At 29.2% G+C, this 16684-nt stretch overlaps 2 protein-coding genes across 2 annotated transcripts in view; one reads left to right on the top strand and one right to left on the bottom strand.

The window, feature by feature from the left end:
* The first annotated feature begins 13 nt into the window (after nt 1-13).
* RpII18 (RNA polymerase II subunit RpII18) lies at nt 14-8601 on the top strand. The gene is made up of 4 exons (XM_014415334.2): nt 14-173; nt 1690-1753; nt 5055-5152; nt 8149-8601. Exons 1-4 carry the CDS (start codon nt 145-147, stop codon nt 8357-8359), a joined length of 402 nt encoding a protein of 133 aa, XP_014270820.1. The 5' UTR covers nt 14-144; the 3' UTR covers nt 8360-8601.
* A 2814-nt stretch (nt 8602-11415) lies between these two features.
* Nucleotides 11416-16684, bottom strand: part of LOC106677406 (uncharacterized) — a 55442-nt gene continuing 50173 nt past the window's right edge. Inside the window, exons 2-3 of the mRNA XM_014415331.3 lie at nt 13806-14030; nt 11416-12569 (exon numbers count right to left, since the gene is read on the bottom strand). Of these exons, the coding sequence (XP_014270817.1) occupies nt 12361-12569; nt 13806-14030 (434 nt within the window). The 3' untranslated portion in view covers nt 11416-12360. The remainder of the gene's footprint in view (nt 12570-13805; nt 14031-16684) is intronic.

Genomic DNA, 16684 nt, shown 5'->3' with positions numbered 1-16684 from the left:
AATCGAGAAACCATGTGTGCAACCTCCCTTGTTTAGCGTCTTAGAATGAGACTTATTGCTGTGCGTTGCGTGTCTTGTTAGTTTTGTTGCGACGTTAGTGTTGTTTTGATCTTTTGTTTCATAAGTATTGTAATAGACCATAAAATGGCTGATGAAGAATTTGATGGTGATGAGTAAGTTTACTGTAATGATTTCACTTATTTTGATTGTAGAATATTTATTAATTGACAGTAAAGAATTGAAGTAAAAAATGGTCTGAAAAAGGATTTCTTTCTAACAAAGGATATTAATCGGTGATATTCTTAATCAAGTGATTATTATGGCTAGTTATTAATTTCTATATCTTTGTTAATGGATTGTCTGAGGCAAGGTTGAAAGTATTTATATCTTATTTTATTGGATGCAAAGTTGAATTGTATATTGTTGGTTATTACTGCTGTTTTATTATTTAAAACATGTTCATAAGCAGGGATTAGGCAGTAGGCAACACAGAATGTTATAATTTTTAGAACATGTGGAGATGGTTAGGGTTGTGGTTAGTAAAAATACACAAATAAATATAACTTATTCATTTGTGCCACTGTTTCAACCTGAATTACAGGGCTGAAAACATGGGGACAGCAACCTTTCTTTAGAGGAAAAAAATAACAAATAAACTTGGAAATAGACATATAAACAAATTAAGTAGATAATAGGTAATACTAATAAGAGATAAAATATAGTATGCAAGAAGTAAGAATTATACAAAACAAATGATAAAAAAAAGTTATTAAAAATTATGTGCTCATGTAAACAAAGAATGAAAGGTACGGAAGAAAATGTATATGACTAGCAATTGAAATTAACATAAACAAGTCTGAAATAAAATAAAATAAATGATGTAATGGGCAAGGAAAAAAGGCATGCAAGGCAATTTAATGGTGGTCTGACAATGTTACTTGTGTTACTGATGTCAAAGTTAGAACTTAAGCAGTCTTGGTTATAATGATTAAAGTTGTATTTGAAACCTGTTTCTAATTCAAGATTGTTATTTTTGGTAACTTAAGTGCTTATAATACTAAGGTTTTGTAACAAATTAATTTCTTTTTGTATTTTATAACACCTTCTACCTCTGATTGCATTACTTAAAATTGATTAAGTTTAATCTTCTTAATGATTTAATTATTTTTTTTGAATTTTAAATTTACAATCAAATAATTTGATACATCATTATATTGAAGGAGAAGGAATTGGTTGTATACGATCTACTTAACAGAGTCAGAAAGCTTAAAATAACAATGACAGAAAACTGACCATTATATTGACCTGAAAGAATTCACATGTGTAGATAATTAAGTTTTTCTAATAGTTTATGTTTATCCTGTAGATTTAGAAACAAATAACTCGACACTGTTAGCATAGTTTAACTATTAATCATTAATTCAAATATTTCGTCGTTTTGATTTTGGATCTATGAGCTAAGTTGAAACTTATCATCATTGAAAATTCCTTATACTACATATTCCTTATAGTGAAGTGATTGATACATTTCTCATACTTCTATCGTCAAGGAGCAAGGAGCTCATGGAAAGACACTTATTCACCAGTTTAAATAGTCCTTAGCATCAGTTCATTTATAAAATCTACTATTTTGGTTTGTTGTTTAATTTTATCCTTTATCTAATATTTACTTTTATTGAACTTTTTTAGTGTTGGTGAGGACTTTGATGAAGTTGATGATGATGCTGATTTAGAGGACATTGATCAACAAGAGGTCAGTTTTAAGTTTTTCGAAAAATATTCCTTTGATGCTTTTTTTTTTTTTTATTACACACATATTGATATTGTTTTATTATTGTGCTCTTAGTTTTTTTGAAATTATATAGCAACTGTCAGTTTGTTTTATTTTATTTTATTCATTTATTGTGCACATATTTCTATGACAGTAATGAACAATATGAAGCTAGTGATTAAAAACATTCTTAGCTGTAGGAATAGTCGGTGTGTCTTACACACAATTGCTCTTTAACTGATTCTTTCCTATTGAGATGAACTCCTGCCTACTATCGATGTACTCATGTTCTGATTAATACAATCATTCTTATTTTACCAATAAATTGGATACATGTATCTTAAATCTACACACGATTTCTCATGGGATATGGGGAGTTTAGAGTCAAACTGCATAGCCTTGGTTTGGATATAGACCCCTATGACCATTTGTGTCCCAGAAACTGTTGAGCACTTACTGAGAAGTTATCTCAGATGGTGAGTGAGGTGTGGACTTCCCGTGGTTAAAAGATTTCATTTACTCATGGAAGGCGGTGGTGATCCAGTCCACTTCAATCTTAAAGGTCATAGAAGGAGAGAACCACCACTTGGAATACTGCCAGAAGATGAAAACAACCTTCTGCTGGGGATTTAAGAAGAGATGTTTTTATGAGAAATATTAAATTATGTACATTGTTTGATTGCAGTAATGTGTATCATCCCACTACTGCCAATACCCATATTGCCCAAAAAGCAGGGTAGAGTGGAAAATAAATAAAGTTTATTTAACTCCCCATATCTATGATGTTTCTTGATTTATGTTTAATTGTATTAATTTCAGAAGTTTTTCATTTGAAAGTTTCTTTTTTCAGTTAAAAAAAAAAAAGAATAGAATAAAAAGATCCAAATAAAGAATCAATTCACCCGAAAGAATGAATCATTGGAAATTTGTTCAGTTAAGATTGCTCATTCCTATTCCACATATCAAAATTTCATTTTAATAAATAAATATATTTCCCAATTGTAAACCTTTTGGCAATTATTTATGTATTTTTTCATAGAAAATTTAGTAAATGAGCTAAGAAAAATAAAGTATTGCTTTTGTTTTGTTTTTTGACATACATTTGTCGTATTAAGTTCTATATATTATGTAATAGTTGTATTGATCATATTAATTATATTATTTCAGTGTTAAAGTTAAATCCTTCACACTTATGTTGGGTTTATGTTTGTTGCGGCCAACATATGGTCCAGAAATCGATAACTGAAACATGTGATTTTTATTAAGTCAAAAAACAAAACAACTACTCTGTTGTTTTTTTATACTGAAAATAGACTGACAACTTCTTAACGTCTACGCACTCGTAGTTACCAGCATTCTGGCCATCTTTGCCAGCTAAATCATCTTAGCCACGGCGGGCGGACTTCTTCGACTCATCCTCCAAGAGGACAAGGCGAGCGGATGTACGTACCTTTTGTCGATCTACTTCCACGAGAATATCCACTCAGAACAACCACAATCGGGGCCCCACCAATCATCAGTGATATAAGACTTTTCTTCCCTCTTTTTGTCTAATTCATTTAATTTTGTAATAGTTCTAAGATGGCAAGACCTTCATAATAATATTCCTGCACAGATTTAAAGAGGGAAAGATCTTCTTTAGTTGGAAAAAGTTATGAAACATTTGAGTGGGTCTAAGTCTTTTAATTTTGTAATAGTTCTAAGATTTATTTTTTTTCTAGTTTATATATTCTTCTATATTTTGTGTTCCGTTTATTATGTTTACTTATTTAAAAATACAAAAATAACAAAATTCGACTATTCTTTTCTTTTCACGGTTGGACTAGTAAAGGTTCCTTTCGAACCCCTACCTGCCGTAACATTTTGGTCCCATCCGGGCCAATTTTTTTTTCTCATTGTCCTCCGGTTGTCGAATTTTGTTATTGTACATTTTATTTCATCTTTTTTTTAAAGTTATTTTTTGTAGAAAAAAATTATTTTGTAAGGTGCGTGCTCCATTCCGCCATTAATTAATTTCATTTTTCTCGTCCTCTCTCTTCACTTATCAGCTTTCAGTTTCTTTTTTATTCATATCATTCACCTCTAAAATAAAAATAGACATACCAGGGGATATCAAAATTCAATTTGAAAAACTTAAAGAGAAATTAAATTTCTATTTATCCCAGATTAAAACATGTACTTCTCAAGGGCGAGGTATTGCAAAAGACCCTGAAAAATTATTCTTATTTAAAGGTATGTACTTAGAACTGAGACCTTGTTACACTTCCTTCTGTGAGGCCTACAATGCCCTTAAAGAACTTTGTTCCCACTCAACTGTTTCATACCTTTTTCCAACTAAAGAAGATCTTTCCCTCTTTAAATCTGTGCAGGAATATTATTATGAAGGTCTTGCCATCTTAGAACTATTACAAAATTAAATGAATTAGACAAAAAGAGAGAAAAAAAGTCTTATATCACCAGTGATTGGTGGGGCCCCGGCTGTGGTTGTTCTGAGTGGATATTCTCGTGGAAGTAGATCGACAAAAGGTACGTACATCCGCCCGCCTTGTCTTCTTGGAGGATGAGGCAAAGAAGTCCGCCCGCCGTGGCTAAGATGATTTAGCTGGCGAAGATGGCCAGAATGCTGGTAACTACGAGTGTGTAGTGAGGAGAAAATGGAGAAAATATGTGTATGCAGTGAGACGTTAAGAAGTTGTCTGTCTAATTTCAGTATAAATAACAACAGAGAGTAGTTGTTTTGTTTTTTGACTTAATAAAAATCACATGTTTCAATTATCGATTTCTGGACCATATGTTGGCTGCAACAATGTTCATATTGTGTTTTTAATGCTATTTTATTTATTAACATAATTTTTAAATGTTTAATGTAAATTATCTGTAATTGTAGATGTTTAAAATGATGGAAGGTTGATAAAAGTGTAAAGGGTTTAACAAGCTTTCTGAAATAATGTAGTTGGTATTACTCATGTAGCATTTTTCACTACAGAAATATAATTTATTATTTTTCCCATGTACAATAAATATTTATGAGGAGAAGATGGTGTCAACAATAAATATTGACTAATGGTTTTTGCATTAGGTATAAATTAATGGATAAATTTTACCTGCATTGGTTATTACCATGAATTTAGTTCCATCAATTAATTTTAATAAAATTAAGTGTTTGATAGTTTAATGATAACAAAATAGGCTTTGGCAAATTAAAATTTGCCTCAGCATATTTAATTAGTGATAAGGTTTTGGATTGTTCTTATTGATTCTAATCAAACATCATTTATTTTAGGAGGAAGGTGAAAATATTGAATTGTTGAATGTTGGAGATGGCCGAGCTGGTGGAGGTGTGCAGAAGCAAAACAGGATAACTACAAGATTTATGACAAAGTGAGTTTAATTCTTGAATTTTTTAAATTATTAAACATTGGCACAGCAGACCGTAGAGGTCTAAGGCTTCGCGCAATGTACTTACGAAATGGATCGCGCAATTCATGACGTGTTTTTCATAGGATGTGTTCGTCACTCTTACGCCTATTTTTGTGAGTGTCACCCATTGGCTAACGGGCCTCACAAATGCCCAGGGGAAGGCTGTGAGTGAGTATTATATACTTATATGCTTGATAAAATCTGGGGACTCGATCTCACATCCTTTGGGTTGGCAGACAGGCGCGTTACCACTCTGCTTCCGTCACCCCATCTCCCCTATTATTGTTGAATTGTTAAATAAAAAAATAATTAAGTGTTAACCTTGGTTGTAGCTCAGATAGTCTTTCTAGAATTTTTCTTAAAAGTAACAAAAAATTAATCTTATCTATTTCCATGTAAGTGAATTTGTTGAATGTATAATGTACCTTCTTTATTCCAAAATTCATTGTTTTATATTGGTTTTTGATCTTTCTTTATTATGTTTTTTTCGTAAATCTGGAGGGTAGTCTATTTAGCTCATTCGATTTTCATCTTGTTCTCATAAATAATATATTATATACTATAGTGTGATATCCAGGCCAAGAAATAAAACAGGGCAATTTTTAAAAAAAATTTTCACTAAAGAAACAATCACAATTTTATCAAATCCCTTTACTGCATCCTCGATAACTTTTTTTTAGCACTGAGAAACATCATTCTTGAACGGATCAATGGAATCGACTGTTTCTGAACCGAAAGAGATAACCTCCATATAATACTTAGAATAAACATCAACTAGGTTACCATTGTATGTCTCATTATTCAGAGAATTAGTTAAGGTGTTATAATTTGTTATTTACTCTCGTATATACAGTCTCCTAAAAGTTTTGACTATTCTGTTATTTAACTTTTTTTTTCCTATAATTAATATTACTAATACCAACTGTTTGAAGTATTCGCACCTTCTGAAAATAATAAATGTAATGAAATTTCAAATTGTAATATCATTTATATTTCTAATTGAATATTAATATTAATAATCAAATGAAATGGGGTCACAAAAGTTTAGGCAATTATATACGTCTTATCAACAGTTTTATTCAGTTTTAAATCATATAAAAATTGTGTTCTATCTATTACCAGATTTATTTCATTTACATTTAATTATGAATAAGTAGTAAAGGTATGAATTAATAAGGTATAAACCTCGAGTAAAAGTATAAATTCCTCTATTTGGTCTATGAGTTGCAATCGTGCTAAGGATCCGTAGAAAGAATATTATTTTAGATCATTGGTTGACATATCTAGGAGAAGAGAAAGAAATGCTTTATTCATTCATGCTGCCCAAATACATCAGGTTGCCACATTACACAGCATACTGATCAATCCGTGATCGAACATATATAAATTACATATTTTTATATGATATAATATAATAGAACCTCTCAGACTGAAGTCTCGTTCTCCGAAGCCCTCACGGAACTTCTCCTTGAGGAAAGGGATACATTTATCGTAGATTTCCTTCTTTTCCTTATCTACCTTGTTTGCCTGGTCAAGGTCGTTACTTTCATATCTGACGGTGGGATCCAGAATGATTGCTGACTTCCCCTTCTTAGGAAAAGCAACTATATCCGCATATCTGGTGGATCCATCCGTATCTACACAGTAGACCTCGTCAAAGCAGGCAAAATCTCTTTCTTTTAGGAACTTCATTAGCTCGTATTTAACTCAATGATGTCGGCGTGTTATGAGGAGGGAGTTGTTGGGGCATTTCCCCAGCACATGTGCTGGTGTTTCCGGCTCTGTTGCATTTACGACAGAGGGACCCAACTTCTCTATCCTGTCCGCTGACACCTGGGACTCCACGTAGGGGTGCATAATTTATATTCAATTTCAGGGCATTGGACCATTCAGAGCCCGTAAGTATTTGTTTATCGTATATAAACTTATTTGCTCTCAGGGTCTCTTTGAAATGGCGTACTCCAATGCTTTGCCACCTGCAATTTGCCCATTCCTCGAACGCATTTTCACATAGCGAAAATCATTTTCACGTATAAAAAAGGTTCAGAATTAATGGAAATTAGTTAAGCACTGGAGTATTTTATTTAGCATTATGAGCTTTCATCAAATGGTTTGAGAATAAACAAAGAATTGAGGGTAAGGACAAATCAAGATGGCCAGAAATCCTTAAAAAAACAAAACAATTTTTTTAAATGAATAAATTACATTTCTTTCATAGTGAACAACTTTAGAAACCACTGCATGTAGTAGCTACTATATTTTATCAGTGCGTATTTAAATGTTAAAGAACTATGATTTATACATAAATCTATGTCGTGTTAAGAAAATAATTTAAACCTAAGCAATCAGTGATTACGTAGAGTGACTTCTTAATTCGTTATGTTGTTAACCAGTAGTTAAGAGCATCTATTAATTTCTTTATCCAATAAAAATTTTGCTCATGTTTGAAAAAGAAAATTCTTCAAAATCAATATTTATGAGACTGAAAAAGATTTTTTTTTTAATTAAGAAACTACAATCAAACCAGCATCAAATTTATTAAGAACACATTATGTTTAATAAAAAATATGTAATATTTCCTTCAAACTACTGTCTCCCCTTAATGAAGCATTCGCCATGGTGACTGGGTTTTATGTGTTATAAAGAAAAAATAACCAGAAATAAGAACTTATAACTATTTATATATCTATATATTTTTATTTAACCCAAAATAATATTACACCTAAATATTTACATAACAAATAATTAATAACTATTATATATTTTAATGGTGATGGCTGAAGCTTATTGTTGTGTATACCATCTTTGCTATATTTGATAGTTTTAAGAAAAAATTAGATGCCTTAGAATTTTTGTATCAAATATTCTCAAATTTTATGTGATATTATTTTAATACAATAGTAGTTATAGCTTAGTAATGTCTATGTAAAGGTTTATTAAATAAAATTTGTTTTCAGGTACGAGAGGGCGAGGGTACTTGGAACAAGAGCTCTTCAAATAGCGATGTGTGCTCCAGTAATGGTTGAAATTGCTGGAGAAACTGACCCTTTACAAATAGCAATGAAAGAGCTCAAGAATCGTAAGATACCCATCATCATTAGGCGTTATTTACCTGACAACAGCTACGAAGATTGGGGAATAGATGAACTTACCATCAATGATAGATAAAGACATTGTTGAATATCGAGATGTTCAAAATAAATTTTTGTATATTTTAATGATTTATGGTGACTTTGTATTGAATGATGATGATAGTGATATGTGAATTGAATGAATTCTGTGACTAATTATTTTGATTATCAAGTCCATTTCTTAAGTACTGGAGACATTCATTATTTTGCTGTGACCTTTTTATTTTTAGATATATTGTAAAAATATCCTGTAAATATTAAATAAATCTTTGTTACGTATATTTGTTTTTTATTGAAGGTGGTAATGATTATTTATTCCTGATATACTTAAGTCATTTTTTTTAATTTACTTGTTAGTATCTTGAAGATTTGTAACATGTTTGATGCCTTGAAAGACTGTTAGCTACTAGTTCAGTTAACTGTTTTCCTTCATGTTTGATTTCTATACCAATATTAAAAAAGCTTACCTAATTAACTAGACTTATCAACTACTTTATGGTTGATATAGTTTTAACAATCATTGGGAACCCTAATCTTCCAGTTCTATGGAAGGACCAGCTCAATATTTATGAAAATTGTTCTTACCCAACCCCAGTTCTGAATGAAATTGTTTGTATATTTTATATCTCTTATTATTTGCTTTTATTTTTATTTTTAAATATATCACTGACGATAGAAATTTAATATTGCCCCTTTAGTGGAATTTTTTAATTGGTCTGTCAGAAGACAGTAATTATTCAATTTTCTGAGAAATATTTTTATTTTAAAAATACAAATAATTTATCAATTAATTAATGGAGCTTTAACAATATTTTTTTTTATCAGAACAGTAAGGATCAGTGATACCTCTGCTCCAATTACACTATTGCCACCAATATCTAAACCATATTGAACATAAGACATTTCTCAATGCATACATTGTATGGAATGGATCCAGTCTTGATCATTATCTTCCTCATCTCTTAACCGAGCATTTTCATCTTAAGGTAATGAGAGGTGTCAAACTCATCAACTGAAATGTTGGAAAAATTTTCCTTCTTATCATAATAATTTAAATAATCAACTGATTTTACTACCATAAAAAACACCTTTTCGGTATCTGAAAAAAATTCAAAAATAATAAAATAAATGTAGGCAAAATAGAAAACAAAGGGGACATTGTCGTAAAGCTAAAAGCACTTTACTTTCCTGTCGTGTTCAAACTTGGAAACAATAATGAAAATAAAAAAAAGAAATAAAGTAGGACTTTTATTCTGTTTTATGAATTTTACTAAAAATCTCTTAAGAAAAATTTTTATTTGTGGTCCTCTGAGGACAAAAAAAGGATTAATTGTGAAGGTTGAAGCGGAGGAAATTAGTGTGGTGGAAGCTGAAAATGTGGTGCACCATACATAAGATGGAAGTATTTTGATTGAGGTTCAATTCTTAAAATAATAAAAATATATTATGTTTTGTGTTTGGTAGAATTATGAGGATATTATGAACTTTAAGCTGGTGAGACGGCATGCTGAGGTTTATTGTGGATAACTTGACGAAGTACGTGGTACTCTGCTATAGTTAATAAAATTAAAGCAATATTTAAGCAAAATGACCCTCCTCCACCTGTCACTCTTATTCAAAGAAAAATAATCTTCATAACCTTTATATTAAACTGCCTGATTATGTCTTTTCTTGCCAATGGTGTATTTTTTTAGAGGTAAGTTTTTTCACATAAAAAAACAAGGACTAGTATCATCATTGAAGTCAAATTGTGGCAGAAATGTGGATCAAACAATTATTTTTGTGAGTAGGTTTTTAACTAAAATTAAAATAAATCTTATTTTATGCACAAAGACTTTTGTAATGACCTAGTACAGTATAACCTGGATAAGTGGGCTCTGTATGTTTGAGAAACTACTACTACTCTTAAATCCTGACACTTTCGTATTGAAATAACTGTATTATTGAGAATTTTTAAACCTTTGTAATTGAGGATTGATTTCTTAGATTTTTATCTATGTTTACCCCTATAATTGGGTCTTTATGATCCAATATCCTGTATAAGATGATTTAGTTAAACAATTTATCGAAAGATCAATAGTCTAACTTATAAATAAATTAGAAAATTTATCTGGTTGCTACACGTTTGTTTATAAAATTTTAATTTCTTTCGCATATGCTTTATTTTTCAGTAGTACCTAAGGTTTTTTAGAATAAACAAGTGAATAAAAGTTCTCAAAATGTCAAAAGTGTTATTGCAAATCATTGCATATTTCATCAAATCCATACCACTGAGAAATATCTTAAAGCTAGCTCTCATATAAAAACCAATATAACTAATTGTTTTAAGTCATGTTTTGTCTCGCTTTCAAAAAGTGCATACATTTGGAACATGTGTATTGGGTAAATGAAAAGCCTCTCTTAAGAGTTTAAAAATTCCAGGTCCCTTGAGATTCCAGTTATACAGATTACACTATATTATAATTATAAATTAAAACATCGGAATGATGTAGAACTACTTGATCGGATTCACAGTATGATATTTAATTAAATAAGAATCCTAAAATATTTTAAAAATACATATAATAATTGTAAATTTCTTAACTATTTGATCAGAATTTGTAGTTGTGAAAACAGTAAAAAGAAAAAAAATTGAAAATAATTCAAATCCTCATGAATCATTATAGGAGACAAGTAGTGAAGAAGTAACACCAATTGTTTTAAATCTAATGTGTAAATTTTAAACCTCGAATGTAGAAATAAAAATATTAATTTTATAAACTTAACTTGTACGATGTAATTCCCAGCATTGATTAATAATGGATACAATAACATTTATAACTGTTTACATCTGTTCTGATATCCATATGATTCTCCTCTTCCAAAGACATGTACAAAGAACATGTCGCATGAATGTTGACAGCAACTGGCCCATATATCTTCCAGAAAATGTATATCGGCACAGGTAGAGTTCCAACATTGACCATGTATGTTACACTTAGTTTGTAACTATATATCGTTTTCAAGTATGTTCAGGTAACAAATATGTTCTATGTAAAAAATACCTTTCATAACTAACAGCTAAAAGAATGGGAGCCAAATAAAAACAATATATTTGTAGTATCTTTTGTATTTTTATTGTTATTTAAAATTTAATATAAATACATTACTCAATGCTTCACCTAAATAATTCAAAACTATTTGAAATAATTATTTAAGGTAAACTTCATGGAAAAAGTTAAACATTTTATTATCAACTATCAATAATCTAATATTGTAAATATCTACTGCGTTTTTCACGAGCCACATATAAAAAGCTTTTTTTTTTTAAATTACCACAAATTGAGAGTAATGCATAGTACATTTTATAAAATACTGCTCATCCTTCCCATCATCTAAGCAATTGTAAGGCTTATTGAATTGTTTAAAAAAATGGTATATCTTTGGAACTTTGAAGCTTAATATTAAAAATAGTGGAGGAAATTATACCTATTTCATCACACAAATTAAAAATTAATCAATATATAACCAAGAAGAAATCCTTAATGCTTTTTAAATTACAATTAAAAACAAATTAAAAGTAATACATATTATTTACAAAAGATAAAAAAACACACAAAAAAAGAAAAAAAAACAAATAATCGATCACAAATTATTTCCCCAAAAAAGAATTGGATAATAGATAAAATGTTTATGTAATAATATTAATTCTATCAGTATAATGGTTTAGTGTGAACACGTATCTACCCATAAAAATACAAAGAATTAATATTTAAATACAATAAGCATTTGCAGAATGTTTTTTGAAACACCAATTGTATTCAAGAGATTATAGATAATATGAACATTGTAACAAAACTTAAAACTAAAGCCAGATAAAATATTTAGTGATTATTGCAACAAAGTATATTTATAGAATAAACATCTTCATATTCATCAAGTCCTTTCTTCATTTTAGATTTCTTCTATTATTAAAAATTATTTATTTTTTAAATTATTAATATTTTATTGAAAATAAAGTGGAAATTTTGCCAATGCACATGCGGTAGATTAAGCAATCTAACGAGTTGCCAACAGAAGAGCCACTGCAGGCACAAGTACAAATGCAGCAGCATGGAGTGCACTGCTTCCATTGCATTCATCAGAGGAGCACTCATCGCAGAACATTTCTGTATCTTTTTGCTTTTCTTTGATGACATCACAGATTTTTGCATTTTCCAGGGTACACCCTCTTTGAACAACTTTCTTTTCTGCATCTCCAGCTTTAACTTGAAAAACAAAAATTTATTTAATTATTTTATTGAAACATATAAGAGAAGTAATGAATTTAAAAAAAAATGTGTTTGAGCAGTTATAATTATAAATTGATCCTATAGTAAGTACTGTACTAAGCATTAAAGATTTATAAGTTTTTGCATAATTATTTTATTTTTCTGAGGAGAAAATGGTTGGGGTGTGGTCAATAAAGAACAAAAATAAATACAAACTAATTTGATTAGTGCCAACGTTTCATCATGGCTAAAAACAAAATATGAGATAGCAACCATAATGGACAAAAGGAAATATAGAATAATAAATGAAAGTCCAGAGGGTAAATATGTGTAAAAAATGAAAACTATTTAATTGATTGGAGAAGATGGTCGGAGGGTGCGGTCAGCAAAGAAAAACATAAATAAACAAAAAAATATTTATTTATGCCTTTAAATAAATATTTATTTATAATAATAAATAATTTAAATATTTATATTTATTACAAAATAAATATTTTTTTGTTTATTTATGTTTTTTTTTGCTGACCACACCCCCGACCATCTTCTCCAATCAGTAATCTATGGTCAACTATTTACACCTCATTATGAAAATTATTTTAAGAAAATATGAAAAAGTGAGAAAGAAAACAAATAGGTAAGTAAAATATAAAGCTGTATACACCAAAAGGAGTATGCTGTACTAATGACAAAAATTAGATGTGGTGATCATAACTTAAATACTCTTAACTTAAGAGCAGAAAATTTTCTTTGCTACTTTTTTACCTTCTGGTAATACACTAAATATTTTCTTCAAATATTACTTTTGTATATATATAATCTGTTATTTTCTTATTATTATCCATTTTCTTTTATTCAGTAGGGTTACTATCTCATTTTTCGATCTGAAATTCCAGCCGAAACGTTGATACTGATCATATATGTTTTTACTTACCCATATTCTTCACTTACCGCACTATTAACCATCTTCTCCTCATATGATATACACAATGAACAACTAACACATCATTATTTTATTTTTCAAATACATTTTAATAAATGAATATGAGTTATCGTTGAAATTGGATGTTTAGGGGTAGAGTATAAACTATTTGGTATTAAATAAATGTATGAATTGAATTGAAACATAGCTGTTGTGAAAAAATATTGTTACTAGAACTAATAAAAATATATTTACATTTTTCCAAACTAACGTTTTTTAGAAATTAATAATATAAGTAATTTGAATTGTTATACCTGTGTAAGAAGCTTTAAAACAAGCAAAATTAGCGACTGGAGGTTTCTCTAATCCCAAAATATTGGAAACTCCCTTGGAGACAGCATTGAATGTATTCAAAGCAGCATCTGTGAAGTCGCTATTGCATACTTGAGCTTGCAAACCACCGTCGCCAGTCTTGATTGGGTCTCCACATGATGGATTAGCTTCTGAGTTGCACACATAACATGAGAGTTTGTTGACAGCTATAAAAAAAGAGAAAAATCTATATTAAATTTAGAGCATTGAAATCAGTTAAAACAATTAAGTGTTTGATCCTAAAGTAGCATAAATTATTCATTTTAAAAATATTTACTTTCAGAGAATATTAATTAATATGAGTGAGTTTTTATATTATTTTGCAGCATCTGTAAGTTAAGTATTATTTGATTCATCTCAAACCACAGACTTTGTTGTTCAACGATGAATAATGTACAGAAGTTGGACAGACCTTGGCCACAAGTCCAAGGTTTTATGAGTCATCTTCAACTTTTTTTTTCTATATTTTTTTCATATTCTATTTTAAAGCATGATGCAATTACTATGTAGTTGCAGTTTAGACAAAACAACTTTCAAAAATTTTTAACATTTTTGCATGAATAACGGATATCAGAATTCACAAAAATATTGTTGAATATTTTAAGCACTGTGTATGTTTTGAGGAAGAAAAGTCAAAGTAAATTCTAAAAACAAGGTTTTAATCAGAAAATTTGATTTCACAAATTACAGTGGCAATGTTTGTTGGTCAAAAATTAAATCTGATTTTTCTGTATAATTCCTTATTTCAAGCCTGAGGAGTTATTGAGAAATTGTGTTGTTATAAAATTATGTTACATGTAAAAATATCATCAAATGGTGTCTTAATGTTGAAATTAAATATCAAAAACTTGTTTGATTCTTATATCTATTTAGTCATTGAGTAATAATATCATTGATTATTAAGACTAATCCTTATTTCAATAAAAACACAGAAAGAAAAATTGAGGTTGAGTTTTTAAAAACAATGCTGGAAAAAAAAATTTGAAATGAGTGGCTGATGAAATGTTGGCGATGGTGTTGCGGAATTTAGGGAGGGTTTTATAAACAAAGACAAAGAGTATATGTTTCCGTTAATAGACACCACACCCAACTGAACCAAACAAAGTTTCCATGCCAGAGCAGTGTCGCTATCTACTGTTTTAGTTTTAAATTAAATAATAATGATAATTGTGAACTGCAGGAAATGTGTGAGTCAATTTATTTTGTTAAAATTTCTTGGTTTTGGGAACTTTGATGAGGGAGATCATGATTTATAAGTGCTTCATTTACTTTTATTCTAGTAAAGAATAAGGATTACTCAATCATGAATCTAAAAATGTCAACCTTACAAATAAGGTTCAAAAATTAATAGGAGTTATGAGCACTGGTCCATAATTGACAGTGAGCAAACTGGAAGAAGATCCACAAAGAGCTGGAGACTATTATACTATTCTCCTAGTTTAGTTGTTTTATCACTGAAGTTGGTAATTTTCATAAATGTCCCGTTGATTTCCTCACATTCACTGATCTAGATCTTCACAAGATTTTCTTTTTCCAATCTACTATACAAAACTCTACTTACACAGTAATAAAAAATATAAATCATATAATAAGTATTAAAAAAAAAGTTACTATATGCTATAATATACATTTTTTTATTATAACAACAGAACAAAAATTCTAATATAATAATAAAGTAAACATCAAATAAAACAAATAACTAATAAAGCAATATAGTGAAACTGAAAAAACAAAGTTACTTTTTATATTTATGTAAAACAAAATTGAACACACACGTAAATTAACTTTAATTATGTTTTTTAACTGTAGTTAATAATATTTCCTTCAAACTACTGGCACCACTTAATAAAGCATTCACCATAGTGACTAGGTTTTATGTGTTATAAAGAAAAAATAACAAGAAATAAAAACTTATTACAATCTATATATTTGTATTTAAGCCAAATAATATTGTGTCTAATTATTTACAAGACAAATCCTTAATCATTATTATATATTTTAATGGTGATGGCTTAAGCTTATGGGCTGTGTATACCATCTTTGCTATATTTGACAGTTTTAAGAAAAAAATCCTGCCTAATGAAAATATCTTACAATTTTTTAATCAAATATCCTCAGATTTGATGTGATATCATTTTATAACAAGAGCAGTTACAGAATAGAGCTGAGGATTACTAAATTGGTAGCAGCACACTGGGTTCATCCTTCTCGTTAAGATGATTTCAAATGGTTTCACTTTTTTTGTATTACGTTCTATCTGAGTTCAATAAATAGTTTCATAATTTTCAAGTTCAATGTTTCTAATTTATAGTAACCTAAATAACCTTTCTTTGCTATATTTTACGATACATGTGTATTTCCTATTAAATTTTTTTATTGCTATTAAAATTTTTAAAAAATTGATTTCCAGGGGCCACTAAGTAATATTTTTTCTGGAAAGGGGGTGTTAGGATAAAAAAAAGGAGGAGATATGACAAAAAAGTTTGGAAACCACTGCTATAGACTGTCTGAAGGCTAATGGGGCTGCCAAAAATTAACACTAGTCTATAATAAGATCTATGGAATACTCAAATAAAAACAAAACAAAAATAACACACAAATTTTATTTGTTTAATGTGCCATTATTAAAACAAATCAGTAATATGATTTTTAATTCAAATGTTCTACTTCTGGAGGGAATAAAACATTTTCAAACTTCTTATAGGAGATTCTCAACCAAGGAGTAATTTTCAAGTTAGTCTTGAATAAAATGGTTTCCAAGAATTCATTCATGTTGGTTATAATATGGCCTTGAGAAATATTTCTTTCTACTAGACATGAT

This window comes from Halyomorpha halys, unplaced genomic scaffold (genome assembly GCF_000696795.3).
Source record: "Halyomorpha halys isolate HHAL.00 unplaced genomic scaffold, Hhal_1.1 Scaffold98.1, whole genome shotgun sequence".
Taxonomy (NCBI): Eukaryota; Metazoa; Arthropoda; class Insecta; order Hemiptera; family Pentatomidae; genus Halyomorpha; species Halyomorpha halys.
The sequence above is the reverse complement of the archived record's forward strand: the minus strand, read 5'-3'. Positions and strand labels throughout refer to the sequence as shown.